General features: G+C 45.7%; 1 protein-coding gene across 4 annotated transcripts in view; it reads left to right on the top strand.

The window, feature by feature from the left end:
- Positions 1 to 21,121, top strand: part of CCDC149 (coiled-coil domain containing 149) — a 96,311-nt gene that overhangs the window by 74,454 nt on the left and 736 nt on the right. The window contains exons 10-13 of one of the 4 annotated variants that reach the window (XM_074349692.1): positions 3,781 to 3,857; positions 5,259 to 5,291; positions 9,856 to 9,972; positions 16,729 to 19,610. In XM_074349692.1, the coding sequence (XP_074205793.1) occupies positions 3,781 to 3,857; positions 5,259 to 5,291; positions 9,856 to 9,972; positions 16,729 to 17,162 (661 nt within the window). In that variant the 3' untranslated portion in view covers positions 17,163 to 19,610. Of the gene's footprint in view, positions 1 to 3,780; positions 3,858 to 5,258; positions 5,292 to 9,855; positions 9,973 to 16,728; positions 19,611 to 21,121 lie in introns of those variants that run through there. The other 3 variants (XM_074349701.1, XM_074349696.1, XM_074349704.1) reach the window with 3 other exon arrangements.

The following is a 21,121-nucleotide window of genomic DNA, read 5'->3' on the forward strand; positions in this document are numbered from 1 at the left end:
GGATTCCCTGCTAAACTACTTGAAGAGTTATCTATATACACTGCTCCAACTTTCTCACAGTCTGTTTTCCTCAGCCCTGTCACTTGGATTCTGGATTCCACCCTTCCCGTCTTGTAACAGCTCTCTCAAGGGCCAGGCACATCTTACTGACCTTTTTCATCCCGTGTGACCACTTTCTAGACTAAGGCAATACCGCACACTGCCCCACCTGGAACTCTCTCTCCCCCTGGCTTCGGGGCCCCACGTTGCCCAGGCCCTCCTCTTTCCTCTCCCCTTGTGTGTCTCTAGCCCTTCCCTGCCTGCGCAGGTGTGCTCCGGTCCCCTGGCCTGACCTCTCCCACTCTGGTGATGAGTAGACCCACCCCCCAGCACACTCTCATCTTTGCCCTCGCAGATCTTTCCCATCTCCCACGTGGCCAGCTGTCTACCCGGATGTCGTGTGGGCATCTCAAACTCCTCACCTGCCTCCTTGTCACGACTCCATACCTCTGGCTTCCCTGCATCCAGTGGCTTGTTTGGGGCCATCATTGTCACCGCCCTGGGCCGTACTCTCCGAACTGCTCTTCCTGCTTCACCTCACACTCCTTCCGGTTCATTCTCAACCCCATGTCAGGAACAGTTTCCCTGAACTTCATTATGCTGCTTCTCTGCTTCAAAGCCTTCAGTCTCCCTCTGCGGCCAATGAGTAAAAGTCTCAACATTCTCAATATGGCCACAAGATCATTCACAATCTGGGTCCCTACCAGCTGCCCTGGGCTCGTCTTTCACTTAATCTTCGCTTCTGCACCGCAGTTCCCCTGAAGCGCTTGTGTGTTTCCAGGCCCAGGTTTGATTCTGGCCCCTCTGTCTGCCAGCTGTGTCACCCAGGGCAACTTGGTCAGTCTCTGGGTCTCAGCTCCCTCATCTGCAAAATAAGCATAATTAAGAGCTACCGCACTGATTGTCTCAAGGGTCTAAGTGAGATCATATCTGTGAGCATGTGATTAGTAAACAGCCACCGTTATTAAGGCCTCCCACTGGCAGAGTACGCGTGTGCGTCTGCGCGCACACCTCTGTCCATCTGTCTCCCACCAGACGGAGTCCCTCAAATATGGGGACAGGGTCTGCTTCTCTTCATTGTCCCCTACAGCCTCAATATTTTATATGTATATATATATATATATATATATATATTTTTTTTTTTTTTTTTTTGAAATCGGACCCTGTTTCTACTTCTACTGTCTCCATCTGTGAATACTGCCAGCTGTTAAGACTCAGCTGGCCCTCTTCTCTCCCTGGGCTGTGTCCCAGCACGTTCAGTGGCCCACCTGGCATTCTGTTCGGTGTAAAGCCAACCAGGAAGATGCTCTGTCACTTGAAGCATCTTGGGTTGTATTCTGCAAGCCAGCTGTGGCTGCATTCGTGTTTCAGTTACGAAGGGAACTTAAAGAGAACTTGCCTTAGGCATGACAACGCTGGTTTTACAGGGCCCTTGTGGTGTTCTCGGTTAAGAGCATGCACTTCGGAGGCAAACTGAGGTGCAGGTTAAAAGCCAGACTCACCACCAGCTGAGTCCTGCATGTGGTGGGGTTAAGTTAACTAACTTCCATACCTCTGTTTCTTAATGGGAGGAGTAGAGTGTGGTGGGTGAGAACACTGGGGGTTAGGAAAAGACATGCTTTGAGATGAACTGTGTGTCCTTGAGCAACTTGCTTAACCTCTCTGTTTGTTAGGGTCCACATGTGTAAAAGGAGAATTTTTTAAAATGCAGAGTTTTTGTCAGGTCAAAATGAAAAAAAACTGCACATTCAGTATGTGTTCAGCAGGGGCTCTGACTCATGCCTGAGGCTCAGGAAAGATTAGTTGCTGTTTTGTGTTAACCACAGTGCAGTTGTCATTGGTGGCTTTGGTGTTACTATTGCCACTACCACAACTTCCACTGGATCCATTTTACTACCTCCAGCCCTGCATCAGATGCCTGTGTCAGGCTAAAGATAAAAGCAGTCAGCACTGACAAACTTCCACAGAGTCCCTGAGAATAGATTATTGGGGACACCAGCAAATTCACCTCAGACCTTTTCTGGGAGACACGGCTGTCTTATCCAGGAACATCAGAAAAAAATACAACTGAATGTCTCTTCACCACGCCTTTGAACATTGATCCTTCAGTGTACACAGAAGAGTTAAGCCTTATCTTTTGTTTCCAAGAGGCAGCCACATACAGATGATCTGATCTCGTTAAGAAACAGGCATCAACTTGAACATGGCTGTGACTGCATCTCAAATCCATCAGCTGGTGAAAAGGGAGGTTGGATCAGAAGGTCTGAGCAAAATATTGAAAGTGAGATTACGAAGAATGGTGTTTATTGAAGGGTCAGAGACATGAAAGCAAAATAGACCCAACAAATGGAGGGAAAATTGAAAGTAATTGATAAAGACTATGCAGAATTTAAGACTTAAGGAAAAGAAAAGGGAAAAGCTCTAAGTATCTAGATGAACAAAACCACATATAGTAACGTCAAAGAGTTTCCTGTGAACTCGAAGGGAATATTAATTAAGATGCTGCAAGTCAATTCAGGTAAAATAAGGATGCATCCAAAGCCATTTATATATGTGCAGATATATGCATATTCATGTCTTGGTATGTATGTGGGTGTGTGCAGCTATCTCTGGAATATAAAGAGAGGTAGGAGAACAATTCTGGTGTTCTCGTCTCTCCTGCTGAAAGGATTTGAAACTTCACTATTAAGGTGATTTCCACATCATTTTAGCACAGCAGTGCCAAGAAAATCCCCCAAAGATGAAGACTGGCTGTTCAATTTCCAGGCCAATGGAAAGTGATTGAAGTTTTAGATGACTATCAAATCATTTCCCAAGTATATTTAATTTTGTGTAGAGTGACGAAGGGGAAATATATGCCCAAATTTATGTCTTTCCATGCATATAGACAACATTTGCCTTCCAAGTAAACAGAGTGATCTTTTCAAATACACGTTCCAGAGCTTAAACATCATGGGGGAGCCAAGGTGGTCACCTCAGAAAGCAATATAATTGTTCTAGTGATTCTGTAATTGCCGAAAGTACTTCTGAAATGCCTGTTTTTTAAAATTCTCTCCAGAGATAATTACAAGCCATGAAAAAAAGGAAAGCATTTATTTCATCACATGTTTTTATTGAACGCCTGCCGTCCACCGTGCATTGTGCTAGCGATCAGGGCTATGGCTATCCTTAAGACGTAGGTTAGGGCTCAGACGGTGGATCTTACTACGTTATTGACTCAAAGTAACATTACAAAGCATGTTCATCCGTCTTACTTGTTATCTTGGTTGTTTCTAAAACTCAGACCCACCCTCAAAGAATCAAGATGTTATACTACTAAGAGTATTTAAAGTTAAATGTCATCTTTAGCAATGAGCAATTCCCAGATAGAAATGATGTCAGATGTTGGGGCAGTGGTGGACTCGTTTGGCTTCCCAGCTGTCTTTGTGGGAGAAGATTCACTTGAATGGCAACATTTTAGTAATTTTTAAAATCATTTTTAATCATTCACTTATATTTTCATACATACTTCACTAGACTATGTGTCTGTGCACATATGTATATATACATACACACATATATACACACGTATATATTCTACACACACACGCACACACTCTGTTTTTAGCATATGTCTTAAATCTCAAAACATTCCTCTATTAGGGCACTAGCAGGCTTCCCAAGTTGCCTGCCCACAACCCTAAGAGCTAATGAGACAGATGTTCACTGATCTGTCTGCCGCCTTTTTCTCCCCTTTCCCAGAATCCTCGGGAATCGGGTGGCTGAACTGGAGAAAAAATTAAGAACCCTGGAAGTTTCTGGTTTGTGGAGCCTTCCAGGTAAGCAGAACTTTGTGAAAATTGTTTTACTTTTTTTTTTTTTTTTAAAAAGGAAGCTCTCACATAATTTGCAGAGGAGGTTTTGCCTTTTTAATTTCTTTTATTTGAAGATCATTGCTGAGAAATGTTTTAAACTTAGAAACCATTTTGGAGGAAATCAGAAAAAAATTAATAAATATGCAAGTTCTCATCCGTGGACCTATGAAGTTTTGCTAACCTAAATTCTGAAATTGTCATTCTATATGTCTGTATATGTTTTATTTTTAACTTTCGTGGATATGGTAAATTGCTTCATTTTTCACCCGTAGGTGTCTTATAAAGATTTGTTCAATTTAATCATTACCCCTTAAAAATGAATATAAGAACTTACAAAAAAATGTATTTAATCATCAGTTCTAAAAATGAATGTACAAACTTACAAAAACTTGTTCAATTTAATCATCAGTCCTAAAAATGAACATAAGAACCAACAATTGCTTTAACCCAAATGCACTTTATAACCTCCTCTCTTCCTCACCCCATTTTTACATAGCTTGAAAATCAAAATTTCCATCAGAGATTTTTTTCCCAGATGTACAGGGTGTAAAGAAACTGATGTTTCACTTTAATTAGCTATATTTATCCTGTTTGTCTTGGAAAAATAGCTCCCGTCATGAGACCCCCGTCAGCCATTCCCCTTTTTCTTTACACTCTCCCAGAAACTTGTATTTATCATTTTCTACCACCTCCTCTTTCCCTGGAAGCAACTGTGTACATATATTTTTAGCTACTTAACCTTTCCGTACAAACCCTTCTCTCCCCTTGAATCCTATCGGTTGCTTCCTTGTAACATATGAGAAATGAAAATTGCCACAGGGATGTGGACAAAACCACATGTTTTCTTAATGTAAATCTGAATAGCCGCCTTAGGTTGCCTGGAAGTGTGTTTCATAAATTGGAATTTTTAGCAGAGATCCCTTGAACTTGATGTCAAAAGACCTAACAGACCTAATTAATGGCAAGTGCCATCCTGGGGATTTGAATGATCCATTTTGCACAAGAACCTTTTGATGCAGTTAAAACCTTATCTTCTTTGAAGGTCTTTCTTTTATTGCATTGAATTTCAACTCAGGCAAATTTATCATTTATTTGTGCAATCAGATTGCTATTTCTGTGCATGTACTGGAGTTTGGGTTTTTTTTTTTTTTTTTTTTCTCTCCAAATGACTTAGTGAGATTCCACAATGTTTTATTTCTACAACTTATGTAAAAAGATGGGAGTTGAATAAATGAAAGAATGCTGGGAATTTTCTGTCTCTGCTGTTGTTTGGTCTAGGTTAGAATGGCTATTATGCAATAACAATTGTTTCTTTCCTTTCCTTTTTTTTTTTTTTTTTTTTTTTTTTTTTTTTGCTGCCTGAAGGCCTGAGCTACAATGTTTCAGTAGGATTTGGGAGTATGTTCTATTTGAAATATCTATGTTTGTGGCTAAATAGCAGTGCATTAATATCATCCCTGCATGTAAATAAATAGAAATGTATTCTCTGTGTATCTTTGCACTTTTCTGATTAGGATAGACCATTGAAATAGAGAATTCAATTAGTACAAAGCAAATATTAAACGGTAAAATTAGTTTTCAGGGTGGTGTCTGAATGGATTTTATGCCATAGTCGTGTTTGTTCTAATCTCTGGCCTCTACATAGTTACAAAGTAGGAGAACAGAAAAAAGAGTGGCAATTCCCCCGATCTGACATGGCTTATGTAAAGGCAGTAGCATTGCCCTGGTGCAGTGATGAAGGATGTTGTAATGAGGCATCACCTAATGATCATTTTCAAACCGTGGGTGGGGGGAGGGGAGGCCTCTTTCAGGGCAGATCAGACCAGTCCCCTCTATCCGTTATTGTTCTCAGGTTTCCATTTAATATCCTGAAGGGCGGAGCAAGAGGAAGTATGCTCTTTTCTTCCTCCTCCTCCTTCTCTTCTGCCTCTTTTTCCTCTTCCTCTTCCACTTTTTCCTCCTCTTCTTCCTCTTCCTCTTCCCCCAAGTAAGAGCCAAATCATAGTATTTCAGCCACCTGGAGGGGACTGAGTTCCAGTGGTTTCAGAAAATTGTTTGTGCTCTCTTATTTACCAGCATCCTGAAAAGATCAGTGTCCCCTCTAATAAATCAGCCCATAATATGTTGTTACCTTTTTGAGCATCAACTTTTGTGAATTCAACTCTGTACCAAGCATTGCAGATGTACCCCTTGCCCCCTCTGAGAATCAACAGTCCCACTAGGGCAGTAAGATGAATATACATCAAACAGTGAGAGGAAAGCACAAAATGGTACATGATTAAGTATTAACTAAGTGATAAAGATGTTAATGTGTGAGGGAATAATGTGAAGAGTCGTCAGATGCTAGACCGTGAAGGATGACTGAGAGCAAAAAGTTCAAGGATGGCAAATACTCGGTGTACATTGCACAACACTATTCCCATGCCAGTGGCAGACATTCCTAATCCATCACATCACTCTTCTTTGCTGATCTTTCATGTTAGCCCTCAAAACAGTCTTCCATGTTGGCTTTCCAGGCAGCTACCTCCTGGTCAGAGTTGATATGTGAGAGAAAATATTTTTGCCTTTCCTGATCTAGTGTGATCCCCTCATTTTACATTAGGAAACAGAAGCTCAGGAAGTTAGATGATACCTAAGGCCACAGAAGCAGGTATTAGAATTCAGGTGTTCAGATCTTCACTTCCATGCTCCACCTGTACTGGGGAAGTACAATTCAGAGGAGAGAGACAGGGGATAGATCAGATCAGCTAGGGACTGGTTCTCAAAGCAAGTTGGATTGGAGAAGAATTCAAAGCTGGAACAATCTCTTCCGAGACTCTCATGGACCCCGGTGAACTTGGAGCATGCTGGGCTTGGAGCGTGCTATGATTTTTCTTTGACTCTATTCTTTCCCTCACTCTCTCTGCCAACAATATATAGCTCTCAACGTTGTTTGATAGAGTTGGGGCAAATGTGTGATCTTGCTGGGAACTAGACAAGTCTAACAGATGTCAAAGCCACAGAGAGATCATCTGGATAGCAAAGTGTCCTCCAGACTATTTAACAAGTCCCTGAGAGGTATGAAAGGAATGGGGCTATTTTGAGGAATCCACAGGGCAGGCTGGTTGGCCACACGCTTCAGGAAGGAACGACCCTCCATCCTCCCCAGCTCCCTACATATCGTCCTCATTCTCCCAGCCGTTTCCTGGCGTCTGCAGGTGAGGATGGTGTTTGGGGGGCCTGAGGGGCAGTTTCCTGCATGCACGCATACTCTGACAAGAAACACTGAGAGCCACAAAAAAATCTGGCAAGAGCAGAGCCTGGCTCTTGAAGCTTTTCATTTTAATTCTCTGTTCTCCACTCTCAGCATCAGCCTGAGAAGGAAAATGTGTATTTTGAAAGTAGCTGATACATTTTGGAGAAGGAGATGAGCGATGCTGTGTTATGGGGAATCCAGTAGGGCTTCCAAAAACTCAGACACCAGTTGAAGGGAAGGGCCTGTGTGACTTACATTGGTTGTGGTTTGAATCTAGTCTGTGTATCACCCTCATGTCACTCCTCATCCCCACCCCACCCCGCCCCGTCCCAAGGACCAAAATGGAACTAGGAGACAGCAGACCATCAGATTAGACCTCAATTTAGTCAACACAGATAGAACCTGGGCTTAGTCAGAAACAATAGAGCTGAGAGCCTTCTAAGGAAGGTCTTTGAATTCTTCAAATATTTTACAAAAACCCAATCTTGACATTTTACCAAATGGTAAAATGGTCTCTGCAGGCAGGGAATTCAGAAGGTATTTCTTTTCTCCTCAACCCCCGCCTTGATTGGACATGGATGAGGAGTGGCTTCTGCTTCCCTTCTCCGCACGCCTGGTGCTCAGATTCTTGGAGGAGTTTAATGTGCTGGTACCAGCATTCTTGAGGCATCACTGATGATGCCCTGTAGCTGGGGGGACCATGGAGACACTGGGCCCTAGAGAGTCCCTCACAATAGGAGGACTGAGGCTTTCTCTCCAGCTGTCGTCGTCACCCAGCTGCAGCCAGCTCACAACTCTGCCCATAATTCTGACTCTTTGGCCACCAGCACAGAGGGGACTTGGAAGGTTGGATGCAACACAGAGGGCAGAGTGTGCCTCTTACTGAGTCCCTGTAAGGATAGAGAGTTTCCAGCCTACTTGAAAGAGAAAGATGAGTCAGGAATTGCCGTCCTGTCCCTGACTTGGGGACAGTAACTTGCCCTGGTGGAGAGAAAGAAAAGAAGTCGAACTGAGGCATCTGCTATGGGTTCATAACAGCCATTAGTCCCTCGAGGTATTTCTAGATTGTATCTTTGCTGCACAAAGGGAGACCTGATTGGATTGACCTCATTGTGAAAACCTCTTAACAATATCCCAAGCTGCAGCTCAATGGTCCTCTTTGGGAAGCCTCTCCAGACCGTGGCCCTGAAGATTTCTGGATTTATTCCACATGAGACTTCAGGGTCAGCTCCTATCAGATTTCTCTTCTCCTGGGATGACCCTCAGATAGCAGAAGCCAGAGAGTGCTGGCTGCTCATAGCACTCTCCATCGGCCTGAGGCAGCTGCGAGCCCCATGCTTACCAAGACGTCAGGATTCCCAAGAACGCATCAGCTGTGTATTCAAACAGCCATCTGCTATTTACGAAGCACCTAGTGTATACCCAACTCTCTACTACGGAACTGGAAATCGAGTTAATAGGACATGGCCTACGGGAGGGTAGTATTTAAACAAGTGGAGGGCTCAGAGGTGCAGTCCGCGGTTTGCCTGGCTCTCCAAGAGTGAACATCTTTACCCAAATACCATTCTGTGCCCTGGCAACCCTGAAACTGAGCAGATTCATAGAACTTTAGAGCTTCTGATCTGAGCCCCAGAGACATTCAGTGACTTGGCTTCAGATAAGGTCTCACCCAAAGTCAGACAGCTGAGCCTGGAGCGTGGGCTGGGCCACGGCCCCTGGGCTTTTCGCTGTTGGCATGGTGGTTCCCACTGAGAGAATCCTCGGGGCTCATTGGCAGGGGTTTGGGATCAAATCCTGCGTGTGGGGCCTTCCTGACCACTGGGGCAGCATCACCTCATGTGCACGTGTTTTGTGTCTGTGTGTCTGTGTTCACCAAGCTCACGCTTCAAAGCCACACCTCCCTGCTCCTCACCTCCATGACTTGCCATGGCCTTGAAAACAGAGTTGTGATGGTTTTCCTTTTCCTTCTCTTTGCCTCAAACTGTCTCTCTCCCCTTAGGGAGTTCATATGAATCGATAAAAGCGTTTGCCTGGTGTGCGCCTCTGTGTTCTAAGTAGAGTTTCGCTGTTATCATTTGGGGAACCTGATACTACCTGCTTTATGCCAGTTATTATTCAGTTTAAATGACCACATGGAATTAAATCAGACCTGCTGAGTATGGCAGTTCAGTCTACACTCTAAAGTAGTCATTTCAACACGTGACATCTGTTGAGCACTGACGTAACGTCTCCGAGCTTTATGTGGACCCGTTTACTTTCTCACCGCCCTCCCACGTGGTGGGCGCTGTTATTCCTCATTTTACAGATGAGGTGCTCTGAGGCTCAGAGTGACTTGCCCGAGGCCACCCAGCTAGCAAGTGATGGGGTCCAGAACACAAAGAGGACAGCGTGGCCCTCGAAGCTCCACTGCTGTTGCGATTGCTATTGTCGCACCCAAATCAGAGTCACCCAAATTTCAGCAGACATAGCAGGCGGCCCCTTACTGGTGGCACTTGTGGGCAGCCATGTCCTGAGTGGACTCTAGGATTCACAGACAGCTGGCCCTGGACCTCACTGCCCTGACCTCACCCTGCAGAAAGGGCCTGCTGGCTGTTTCCCTTCCCCAGCACTCCCTATGATTGAGGAAGGTGCCCTGTCACCCAAACAGCCAGCCTCTTGTGTAGGGCTGAATGTGACCACGATTCCACTGGTGACATAATATGTCCATTTTCCCCTTTTCTGTAACAGGGGGCAAGGACACCATACTGTTCGGCGACCCCACTCTTCCCACCACACAGAGGTCGAGATCCCCGCTGCTGAAGTTCGTGGAGCAGCCCACTGAGAACAAAGCGAGTCCCAAGGACGGTAAGCAGACCTTGATTTCTCGCTCTTTGGCTGGACTGTGCCCGGCACAGGGGCTCAGCGGACATCAGTCCTTCCCCTTCCCATGGCTTCTGCGGTACCTCGTGTTTCCTCTTATTGCATACGTGGGTTTGTCTTGCTTGGAGCTTCTGGCAGAAGAACATGGGCCCCTGCACTCTCAGTGTGGTGGCACAGAGGTGACAAGTGAGGGCTCAGACCCTCCTGCACTGTTAGTGGGAATATAATTTGGTGCAGCCACTAAGGAAAACAGTATGGAGGTTCCTAAGAAAACTAAAAATAGACTTACCCTATGATCCAGCAATCCCACTCCTGAGCATATATCCAGGGAAAACTCCAATTCGAAAAGATACATGCATCCCAATGTTCATAGCGGCACTATTTACAATAGCTAAGACATGGAAGCAACCTAGATGTCCAGCGACAGATGACTGGATAAAGAAGATGTGGTATATATATGCAATGGAGTACTACTCAGCCACAAAAAAGAATGACATAATGCCATGTGCAGCAACGTGAATGGACCTAGAGTTTATCATACTAAGTGAAGTCAGACAGAGAAAGAAAAATATTATATGACATTGCTTATATGTGGAATCTGAAGAAAAAATGACACAAATGAACTTATTTAAAAAACAGAAAGAGAGGAGAGGGTTTAGCTCAATGGAAGAGTGCATGCCCAGCATGCATGGGGTCCTGGGTTCAATCCTCAGTACCTCCATTAATAAATAAATTTACCTCCCCCCAAAATAAAAAAGTAAAAAATAATTTTTAAAAAAATCTAAGTTAAAAAAAAAAAAAGAAACAGAAAGAGACTCACAGACACAGAAAACAAACTTATGGTTACCAAAAAGGAAAGGGGGGAGGATAAATTGGGAGTTTGGGATTAGCAGATACGAACTACTATATACAGAATAAACAAACAACAAGGTCCTACTATATAGCACAGGGAACTGTATTTAATATATTGTAATAACCAACAATGAAAAAGAATATGAAAAAAGAATATATATACATATATGTATAACTGAATCACTGTGCTAACACCAGACACTAACACAACGGTGTGAATCAACTATACTTAAAGAAAAGAGCAAGGGCTCAGGATTTGAACCACTGGGTTCATATTCCAGCCCCACATCATACTGGCTGTGAGAACTTGGACTAGTAACCTTAGCTCAGTTTCCTTACCTACAAGATGGTGAGGTGATGGTGCCAACCACAGGGAAGTCTTGGCACATTGCCTGGCACATGGTAAGTGGTCCGGGAATCAGTTGACTGGAGGGAAAAACCTTCTCTGGCAGGCACACTTTCTGGAGGCAGTGTGTTTTGAAGGGGATCAAGGCCCCATTTAGGGTGCCAGATGAAACAACAGGGGGAAGAACCAGATCTCTTCCTAGGTGGCAGCCTTGTTTCCCCCACTAAACTGTCCTTCACATCTTGGTTTTGCTCGCCTTCCTTCTCCACCCACAGTGTGGTTGTCAGCTCCCAAGATGGCCCCAAATGAGCTCCACTTCCTGGTATTTGTGCCCTGGTGTCATCCTCTCCCATCTTGTATCAGGGTTGGTCTGGGCAATGAATAGGTTATGGCAGAAGTGATGGTGTGTGACTTCTGAGCTAGGTTATAAAAGACGGGGCATCTGCCTTGCTCTGTCCTGGATCACTCTGGAGGAAGCTGGCTGCCATGTCTTAAAGGGACTTGAGCAGCCCTACGTGCTCTTCACGTGGTCTGGAACTGAGGCCTCCAGCGATCAGCCATGTGAGTGAGCCATGTTGGAGGCAGATTCTCCAGCCCCAGTCAAGCCTTCAGATGACGACTACACTGGTTAACATTTTAATGACAACCACATTAGAGACCACCAGCAAGAACCATCCAGATAAACTGCTCCCAGGCTTCTGAGTCTTAAGCTGCTAAGTTTTGAGGTTTTCCTGCCTCCCAGAATCTCCAGGCTTCATCCCATCTTCATCCTGCTGCTGTAGGGCAAAGCTTCTAGAGTGCAGCTTTCCATCATGCTTGTACTCTGCTCACAAATCTCCAGTGGCTTCCATCCGTCTCTTGTTAGCAATTATGTAACATCACCCCCAAACTTAGAACTTAAGGCAACAGCTATGTATTATTTATCATGAGGCTTTGAATCAGACTGCTAGTCTGAGCTGGGTTCAGCAAGGCTCACTCATGCTGCGGTACAGCTGTGTTTTGAAACCTATCCAGATCACACAGATTAGTGCACGGAATAGTAAGAGGAGAAGCCAGGACAAGTCTGGGATTTCACCAGAGAGGTTCCCCAAGTACACACGAGGAGAATTCCAGGAGAGAGCTCCTGACTCGGTGCTTTCCACACTGGCCGGAAGATCAGGCTGGGCCTTTCCAGCCAGCAGCATGTGGCTGTCTGCAAGGCTGGCCTGTAACGCGCCACGGCCCGCTGTGCAGTCTGGGACATGACTTGGCTGGTGTTCATCCCCTGCAAACATCCAGTGTCCCCGTGGAGATCCAACGCCCTCTGCCTTCTCTGGGCTCACTGAGTCCCCGGAGGGCCCATGCCTTCTAACGTGACATGGAATCTGAGCCTGGCTTGATTTTCACAAGGGTGGCATAAGTAATGGCCTGATTCAAAATGATAGCTTCCAGAGTTCCATCATTAGCTCTCATTGTTCAAACCCATCCTTCGCCAGCTCGGGTGGCAACAAGGAAGCATTTATGTAGCTGCTGTCGGTATCTGGGGTGGCCTCATCACCGCTGCGTCTCTGATTAATTCCGACTGAAATCAGCTCACACTCGGGAGGACAAAGCCGTCAGAGACCAGTTAAGACAAATGTGCCCTTTGGGCCAGTGGGTGGGGGAGGACCCATTTTTAGGAGACTAGCAATCTTTTCTACAAAGAGCTACTGTTTCTTCATCTTCTAGAGAAAATATTTTTCGTTTCCGCACTGTTTGTGTGCTAATGCATTTGTATCGGCTGATTGCTTCATCATTATTGACGTGTGTATTGTTATTAATAAGTATTAATGATACTAATTCTGTTTGCTAAAACAGCACAGAATAATTACTATTGGGGGTAATAATGTTTTCCTGTTCTGAGCTATCTGAAATCTTTCTTTTTGGAAATAGCAATGCTATGCGTCTGTTCTCAAAGGAAAAATAAAACTCCCACAGCTTAAGAGTCAACAGAATCAGAGAGTTAAAGGAAAATTTTGCTCCCACAGCAAGTAACCAGAGGTCCTAGTTCCAAGAGCAACAGTCAAAGTATCTTCAGTAACTTTTCTTTGTCGTCTGAGAGTGACTTGAATATACTGTTTAGATATCTTCTGGATAAACAAAAGGGAGAAGAAGATTGGTAAATCCTGGTGTTGACCCGTAATCCAGTCTCAGCCTGGCCCCTACAGCTTTGTAGCCCTGAGACTGAAAATCTAGGCTTTCTCAGAGAAAACCCAGATAGGACCAAACAAGAGAGTTACAGCCCTGTCCATCCTCTTACGGCAGCTGTGTCTGCACGTATGGTGATGACAGTGGTGTTGCTCTCCCCTCCATCCCCAAAAAGTTAAGAAGTTCTCGCTGGTAATCTCAGAGGTTTGCCATTTTCAAAAAAGATTCATGCGTCTGGACATGAGCGGAATGTCATCTAAAGAAATCGCACAAGGCAAAGGACTGGCGACCAAAAGGCCCCGGTGTAATGAGACCACCTTCCCTTAGATGTAAATTAAGGTACAGAAGATTGACCTGACCCACAGTGAAAACACTGCAAATGGTTTAGGGGTTAGGTTGTTATGGATAAGGTTAATTAATTTTTCAGGGGCACCAGAATATACTATTAAGTGTCCTGGAAGAAGTAATTTCATAAGAGTAATTTCCAGAAGGAGTTTATTCATCTCACGTTGGTGAAAAATTCAGCCACGGAAAGGACCATAATTTACTCCTTTTGAATAAAGCTTCTTGCACGATGCCAGAAACTTGCTCATTTTGACTCGGTGCTTCCCATGTCTCCTGCACAACCACTATAACATTTGTCATTTGTTAGCATGAAAATGATGTGATTGTTTCTCTGTGCGACCTCAGATGTAGCTAAACGTTTGTGTGAGTTAGAAATCTCTTTTTTTCGCAAGTGCCATTTTAAGAACTTTTAGGGTAGCAACCTGAATGCAACCTGGAGCAAACGAATTCGAGGATTGCTTCCATTTATTAATGGATGGTATTTAAATATATGTACTCCTATATTCACTTATTCACGCATCCATGTATATGTCTGTAGATTCAAACATTTAATAAGCTATTTATTGCACCCCCACCATAAAACATTGGCAACATTAACAAATTAATCAGATGAGATTTTATACTTCAGGTGGTTTTTATAAGCTAATTATACATAAGTTACAATGGAAAGGTAAAAAAGTAAAAAGTATGAAGTTCCCTTAGAGTTCCAGACACAACCTTGTGGGGATTTGGACAGTGGGGAGAGTACTTCCCAGCAGATTAAATCAAATAGGCTTCATGAAGGAGGTGGAGGTCAAGTTCGCTTTTGAGGTTGGTCATCTGGGTGCATCAAGGAATGAGAGTCATGGAGGAATCAACCACCAAAGCAAAGGCGCAGAAGGCAGGGCTGCATGCCTTGGAGGGTTCAGTGTGGCTGGAGTGTAGGGATGGAAGGGGAGTTGGCATGGCAAGTAGATGGATGTTGGGTCACTGAAAGCCTCGACTGTCAGGAGAAGAGCTTAGGCTTTGTTCCTAGGGCAGGGGCAGCCTTTGAAGGTTTTAGAGCCGAGGAAAGGAACGCATGGTTGGACTTGTTTCAGTGCTAGTGCTTCTTGCACTGTAATGTGCACCCGCGTCACCTGAGATCTTATCAAAATGCATCTTCTGAGCCAGTAGGTCTGGGGTAGGCCTGAGACCCTGCCTGTCTAACAGGCTCCCAGATGAGGCTGCCAGTGGTGGCCCTTGGACCCTACTTTGAGTAGCAAAGCTTTAGGGAAGGCCCCTCTCCTGACAGGTTGGATGACAGCAAGAGGAGACTACCAGCAAAGGAACCTGTCAGGAACCAACCCACGTTATCCTGGCGGAACAGATCTGAATGGTTATTTTTTTAAAAATTAAGGCTTGCTTTATTCACTCATTTATACATTCACGAATGTCACTGTAAACACGAGTAATGGTCTCATTTTCAGGTGTGACACTGAGGCCAGCGAGTTCTTAGGAGAGTAATAACATAGTTGTCCGTGACTAAACACAGGCTTTCGAGTGTATAAAAGATTGGGTCGAATTTCTGTCCCTGGGGAATTTCTATGGTCATCAAAAAGGCTAAAGAGAAAGAAAACAGCTTATTTTGAATGTGAGAAGCAAAAAGATATCAGAAGAACTAGAGGACTGGGGTGTGAGAGTCAAGTTCTGCCTGGCTGAGCTGACCCACAGTCCCCTTCCCCAGTGACCAGCCTATCGGTTGTCACACCCACCACTCTGTCTACAAGCATCTTCTCTTCCTTCATTGCTGTCCACCCCTTCTTCATCTTAGCTGTTTCATTTCAGTCTTATGGTCCATCTGATCTCACTAATATCTCATGTCTTCTAGCGTTTCTCAGAGTTTTTGCCAGGGTTCAGCCTTGTTAAAGTTTCTTAAGACTTTTAAACACTTGATTAGGTAAACAAATGCTTTAAAATGCATCCAGTTATTTAATTTAATAAATGGATGCATGGTCAGAACAGATCAACTTCCTTCCAAACCTTCTACAGTTCTCCATTAGCTCCCCCCAGTCCCAGCTTTTGGCCTGAAAGCACACCTGCATGTATCTGATACAGGCCTGATGGCAGTGGGTTCTACCCTGGTTCCGTCGGAGGAACCAGGAAGTGTTCCCGGGCCCCCTCACCCCTGGAGCCCCTCACCCAGGCTGAAATCAGCCCAGCAAGACTCTTCCACACATTTCTTCACTGTTCGGCCTGAGGACTAAGAAAATCTTGGGAACCTCAGGTCTGGTGCTGAATGCGCTAAGAATTCACTCCCCGAATACCTCCCAGTTGTGCAGAACCACTGTTGGTTATTAGGTCTGAAAGGGACATCAGAGAGTCCTGTCTCTCATTTTGTATTTGAGAAAAGGAGGCCAGGCAGGTCCTCCTGATTACAAAGCAAGCAAATAGGAAAATGGGGGCTAGATTCTGGCTCTGAGGGTCCCGCATCCTCTCCCATCCCTTCCAGTTACAGCTGAAGAACTTCTCTTATCCACGTTTAGAAAGAACAACTTAGTGGGGAGGGGGAGAGGGCTTGAAGCTGCTTTTGCATGTAACATTTTATTGAAATTGAGGAAGTACCAGCAGTCTGCATCATAGAATGAGGTGCTGATGGAGATTGGGAGGTGGGGCACTCAGTCCCTCCCAAACTGCTCCTTCTGTTCCCCACACTGAAAGCAGCCAGAACCTCTTTTCATTACTAAAGGTCTTCCTGAGCTACAGAACCTATGAAACCTTTGTCCTCAGTTTAAATATTTAATGGGCACGAGCCATCATCAGGGAGCGAAGGAGGAGATAACCAGGTGCCTGGAAAGGATGGGTTATGGACATGGCCCACGTGCTCCCCTTCCCTCCATTAATGACACAGTAATCACCAGAGTGGCTGCTTTCTTTTCTGTGGGTCCTGTGTTCCCTTTAACAGCATTTTCTATCCCAGAGGCCCTGCGACAGTGGGCCAGAGGTTGGGAGGAGATGGGAAGTGAGGGCTGACTTCCAGCAGAAGGTTTGATGCTGTCCCCGGTCTGTTTCAGGGGAGGTTTGGAAGCAAGAACAAGACAAAAGTCACATGACTGCTGAGGCGTTGACAGCGTGGGAGGATGCTGGGAGGCCCGCTGTCAGCTCCCCAGCAAATCAGAGCCCCAGGAACCAACGCAAACACTTTCTTGCCTCATTAGCCCAGCTACCTTCTGAGGGAGAAGAAGTAAACAGGCCTGGAGGGGAAATTGTGAAACTGACAGAGGAGCAGGAGCCTACAGGACCAGCAGGGGTTGGAAGAGAGAGTCCCCTGCAGGGTCAGAGGGACGAGATGGGGCCACCTCTGCCTGGCTTAGCTGCCAACGGGGCGTGCCCCAAATCTTGCCACAACTCCTCTGAGTCCAGCCAGCCAGTGGCCGAAGCTTCCACCCTGGAAGACGGCAAGGAGACCCCAGAGGTTGGAAGCACAAGGAACACCACGAAAACATGAAGGGGAAAGAGATCGGGCATGATGACACGTTGACGGCACTGGGGACAGTAAAGAACTAAACCTCAGAACAGCTCACCAAAGTCTCTTTCTCCTAAAACACCCCCAAGCCTGCAAGTGAGGAAGGACACAGATCCTGTCGCAAACTGTGAATATTCTGATGAGGCCAGCACAGTTTGATTTATTAAATGCGGGTCCTCAAGCTTCTCGGTGTCATCTCTTTCCGCTGAAGATGCGCTGCTGTGAACATGGCCAGGCACAGAAGTGGGTCGGCCATATGGCTGGTTTTTGGCCTCCATCTTTCTGTCAGCATTTGTTTTATTAGACATAAGATGTTTTTCTATTAGCATTTAAAGTTGTCAATCAAAATTATAGGAAGAGCTTGAAAGGGATGGGGTTTTTAATCAGGTCCCTGTCTTTGTAATGTAGAGAAAGGTGTAATTGAGCATAATGGGTCCAGAGGGCGCCCCGCTCCACTCCGTCATGTCAGGGCCCGTCGGGCCTCCCGGCGTGGGTGTTCTTGGCAGCCTGCCTGAAGCACTGTCTGTGCACTGTCTGTCGTGGCAGCGACCAGCAGGTGGAAAGGGGCTTAAGAGGGCTCAGAAGGTTAGGCTTCCGGTTTGAAATCCGCAGCCCCCGTGGAGACCCGTTTGCTGACTGCGAGAGCTGAGTTTTCCAGCCTGTAATTCTAGAGGATTAATCGACCTGGAGTGATGGGGGCGTTGTGGATAAGCAGGGAGGATGGGGACTCCAGTGGTGTTTGATTTTTTGTTTCTGAGATGAGAGCAGAACCTGGAAGTGCTGGTTCTCTCCGCTCAGCCTGGGCTGGTATAGGGTTCTATGGTCATGTGAGGTTGGAGCCAATCCAGCTGCTTAGGGCCAAGCCAGTTTCCCCCACCACCCGTCACTCCGACAGAGCACTGTGGCTGCCTCCTCGGGAGCGCCAGGTACTGGGGTTTTAAAGACAAGGCGCTGGGGAGTCTGTAGCTCAGCGGTAGAGCTCATTCTTAGCATGCACGAGGTCCTGGTTTCAATCCCCAGAATCTCCATTAAAAAAAAAAAAAACTTGAAAAAAAAGGCATTACCAAAAATTAAATAAATAATAAATAAATAAAGACAGAGCTCATGACCCTAGAGTGGAAAGAAAGGAGAAAACAAAGTAACCTCGTCAGCCTGGGGAGGGGACTGTGGAACCAAGTTCAAGCTCCAAGAGCAGGAAAGCAGAGTGGTCACCCCTACCTGCTTCTTTACTTGGGGATAAAATTAGCTTTTCTAGGCAGCATCTGGCACTGCAGTACATTGAAGGCTCATCAAACGACAGACCTTTCTTTGTGCTGAACTCAGTTCATTTCCCCAGAAAGACCTAATATCAGATCCCAAAGCTTGAAACGCCCCTGAGAACCAGAATCACTCCTTTGAGAGACTCTCCTGCAGGGAAAAGAGAAGCTCCCGAGGTGGGAGAGGTAGAAAATTCAGCAATTCATCCTAAAAATTGGCTGTTTAGACCAGGCTTGTGATCTCAAGTGTGAATCCCACATGCAGGTGGCCAGCCACCCCACCACCACCACTTCCCTGCCACATGTCATCTCCTGGCATCACTCGGACAGCAGGGTAGGACCTGTCACACTTGCTGTCTCGCTCTGAAGGAGGGCAAGGTGCAGACCAGAAGGTCCCATGCTTTGCCAGAAGCACCCTGGGTGGACCTCCAGCTGATTTCTTCCCGCTCACTAGAGGTCACCCCCACTGGCGGAACGTGGGCACACCTGCATCTGTGCACTCTGGCCCCTGGTGAGCTGGACACACATCGGCCCCTGCCTGCCAGGCCCCAATGCCCCATTCATCCCTCTGTGCTCCAGCCTCTCCCCTTCCCCAGACCCAAGAAGGTCACTTCTCTCCAGGAAGGTCACTTCTGCAGCTGCAAAGCTTGCCCCGGCCAGCAGCCATGGAAATAATTTTCCTGCCGCACCAGGCCTAAATTCTCTGTAAATGTTCAGCACTACTGCATATGATGCCAGAGCCACCAAAAGCAAACACAGCCAGATTGAATACAATAATAATAAAAAGAAAAATCTCTCCCTACAGAAGCCTTGGTTTTGACACATAGTTGGCCAGGTGTCCGTCTTGAGGGCCCATTCAACACCTTCTGGAAAGCAGGGCTTGTAGTAAAATTCAACACATTCCATCATGGGCAAGAAAACTGCAGGAAGTCCCAGAGCCTGGGGCTCAGGGCAGGGGGTCATAGGGAGCGATAACCTAAATTCTGTGTGTTCAGTCAGCCTGATAGGGGGAGGTCTTCTGTTATTAGGTGGAATTGGAGCCAATAAGTTGATCCAGTCACATTTGTAACCTTGACCACGCCCCATACGCAGATGTGACACTGTCCCACCTCTGCTATCCTAACCCAACATGATTCTTCTGTTCCACAGACATTAAAAAGAGTTTCAGCAATTACTTATGGTTGTCATTTGTCTTTTTAAGAGTCATTGTGGAAGTGTGCTTTATTCTGTCCCCTACTCTACTAGATAACTCTCAAAAGTAGGGCATTCCAGGGCTGGTTCATTCAAGTAAGTTATCAAGGATCTGGTCTTCATGCTCTGCTGCCTCAGTGTCAGCTATTCTCTCGTGCTAACAAGTTGGCTGCAACAGCTCCAGCCATCACCTGTTCACACATCTTGTCCACAGGCAGAAGGAAGTTTCTCACTGTGTGTGTGTGTGTGTGTGTGTGTGTGTGTGTGTGTGTGTGTGTGTGTATTTTAAAAGCAGGTAACCCAGTTCTTGTCACATTTCATTGATCAGAATTGTCACATGCCTATGTCTAAAACAATCCTTAGTAAGGAAGATGGAATTATTACTGTTATGGGTTTACGTTCATCAAGATCACCCTCTGAACTGGGCAGGGGTCCTGTCCCTGGAGATGCAGACTCTAAAAGGGTGAACACTAAAACAAAGTCAGGTCTTTGTGTGTACGGAGTTGGGAGTAGGTTTGAGAAGGCCACCAACAGCATTGTCTCCGCCCCCCACATGTCTGTTCTTGTTTTGTTTTCTTGTTTCTTTGAAAAGTCAGAATATCATGCTACTGAGGAGAATGGAGTTGGAGGGAGGGGCAATTGTTGTTTGTTGTTTGTTAAGAAAAATACCATCTCATCTCTCCATTTCCCTGGCTTCTTTAGCATCCGACCTGTTTTGTAGCTGGAGTATTCCCTCCTTTGTTTACCTCTTCAAGTGTGTCGGTCCTTCCATTATTTTTCCAGCTCAGTTGCCAGCAGAATGCAGAACAGTCTGGATAAATGAAACAGAGCTGACAGGTCTCTTAATGAAAGCTTGTTTGCACACACTGCATTTCTTATGATCGCTCTGTACCTGAGAGCCTGTAGGTGTGGATTTTTACATATGAGTGTTTGTCGTTCTTTTAATTAAGGCTGGTGGAAATGGATTGGTTTTTGTAAAACAGGCATTTCTCATCCCTAACTCTTCTTGCTGTGCCTCCTCTACCTGCCTTCCTCTCCCCCTCCCCCTTTCTTCTCCTGGAACAGTGACTCCTGAAGCCTCTCTAGCTAGGAGGTCCCTGGTGGCGTTCGGCTCAGTCCCTCCTGGAACCTCCTCCCAGTTAGCAATCTTAACTAGGCTAAATCTGTTTTCTTATCATTGTTCCTCTTTCTGTGCCCTCATTCCCAAACACACACCATCATCACGAAGTGAAGTTCTAAAAAAAGGGTTCTGGTACCAGTCATTCATGTGTTGGAGTGAATTTTTGGATGTGTTATTCCTGCTGGAACCTTTGCACCCCAGTTCGCCGTGTGAATTGTTCCAGAAAGAGGTCCAGTCTTCTCCTGAAAGAATTTCGAAGACCAGCTACTTCGTCATTGGGGTTATCTTTTCTGTCCCTTTCGAATTACAGCAAGCCTTTGCTTCTCTCGGTTTTCTGCTCCTCCAAAAGGCTGCAGCTCTTTCCTGGCTGGATC

Source organism: Camelus bactrianus, chromosome 2, assembly GCF_048773025.1.
Source record: "Camelus bactrianus isolate YW-2024 breed Bactrian camel chromosome 2, ASM4877302v1, whole genome shotgun sequence".
NCBI lineage: Eukaryota > Metazoa > Chordata > Mammalia > Artiodactyla > Camelidae > Camelus > Camelus bactrianus.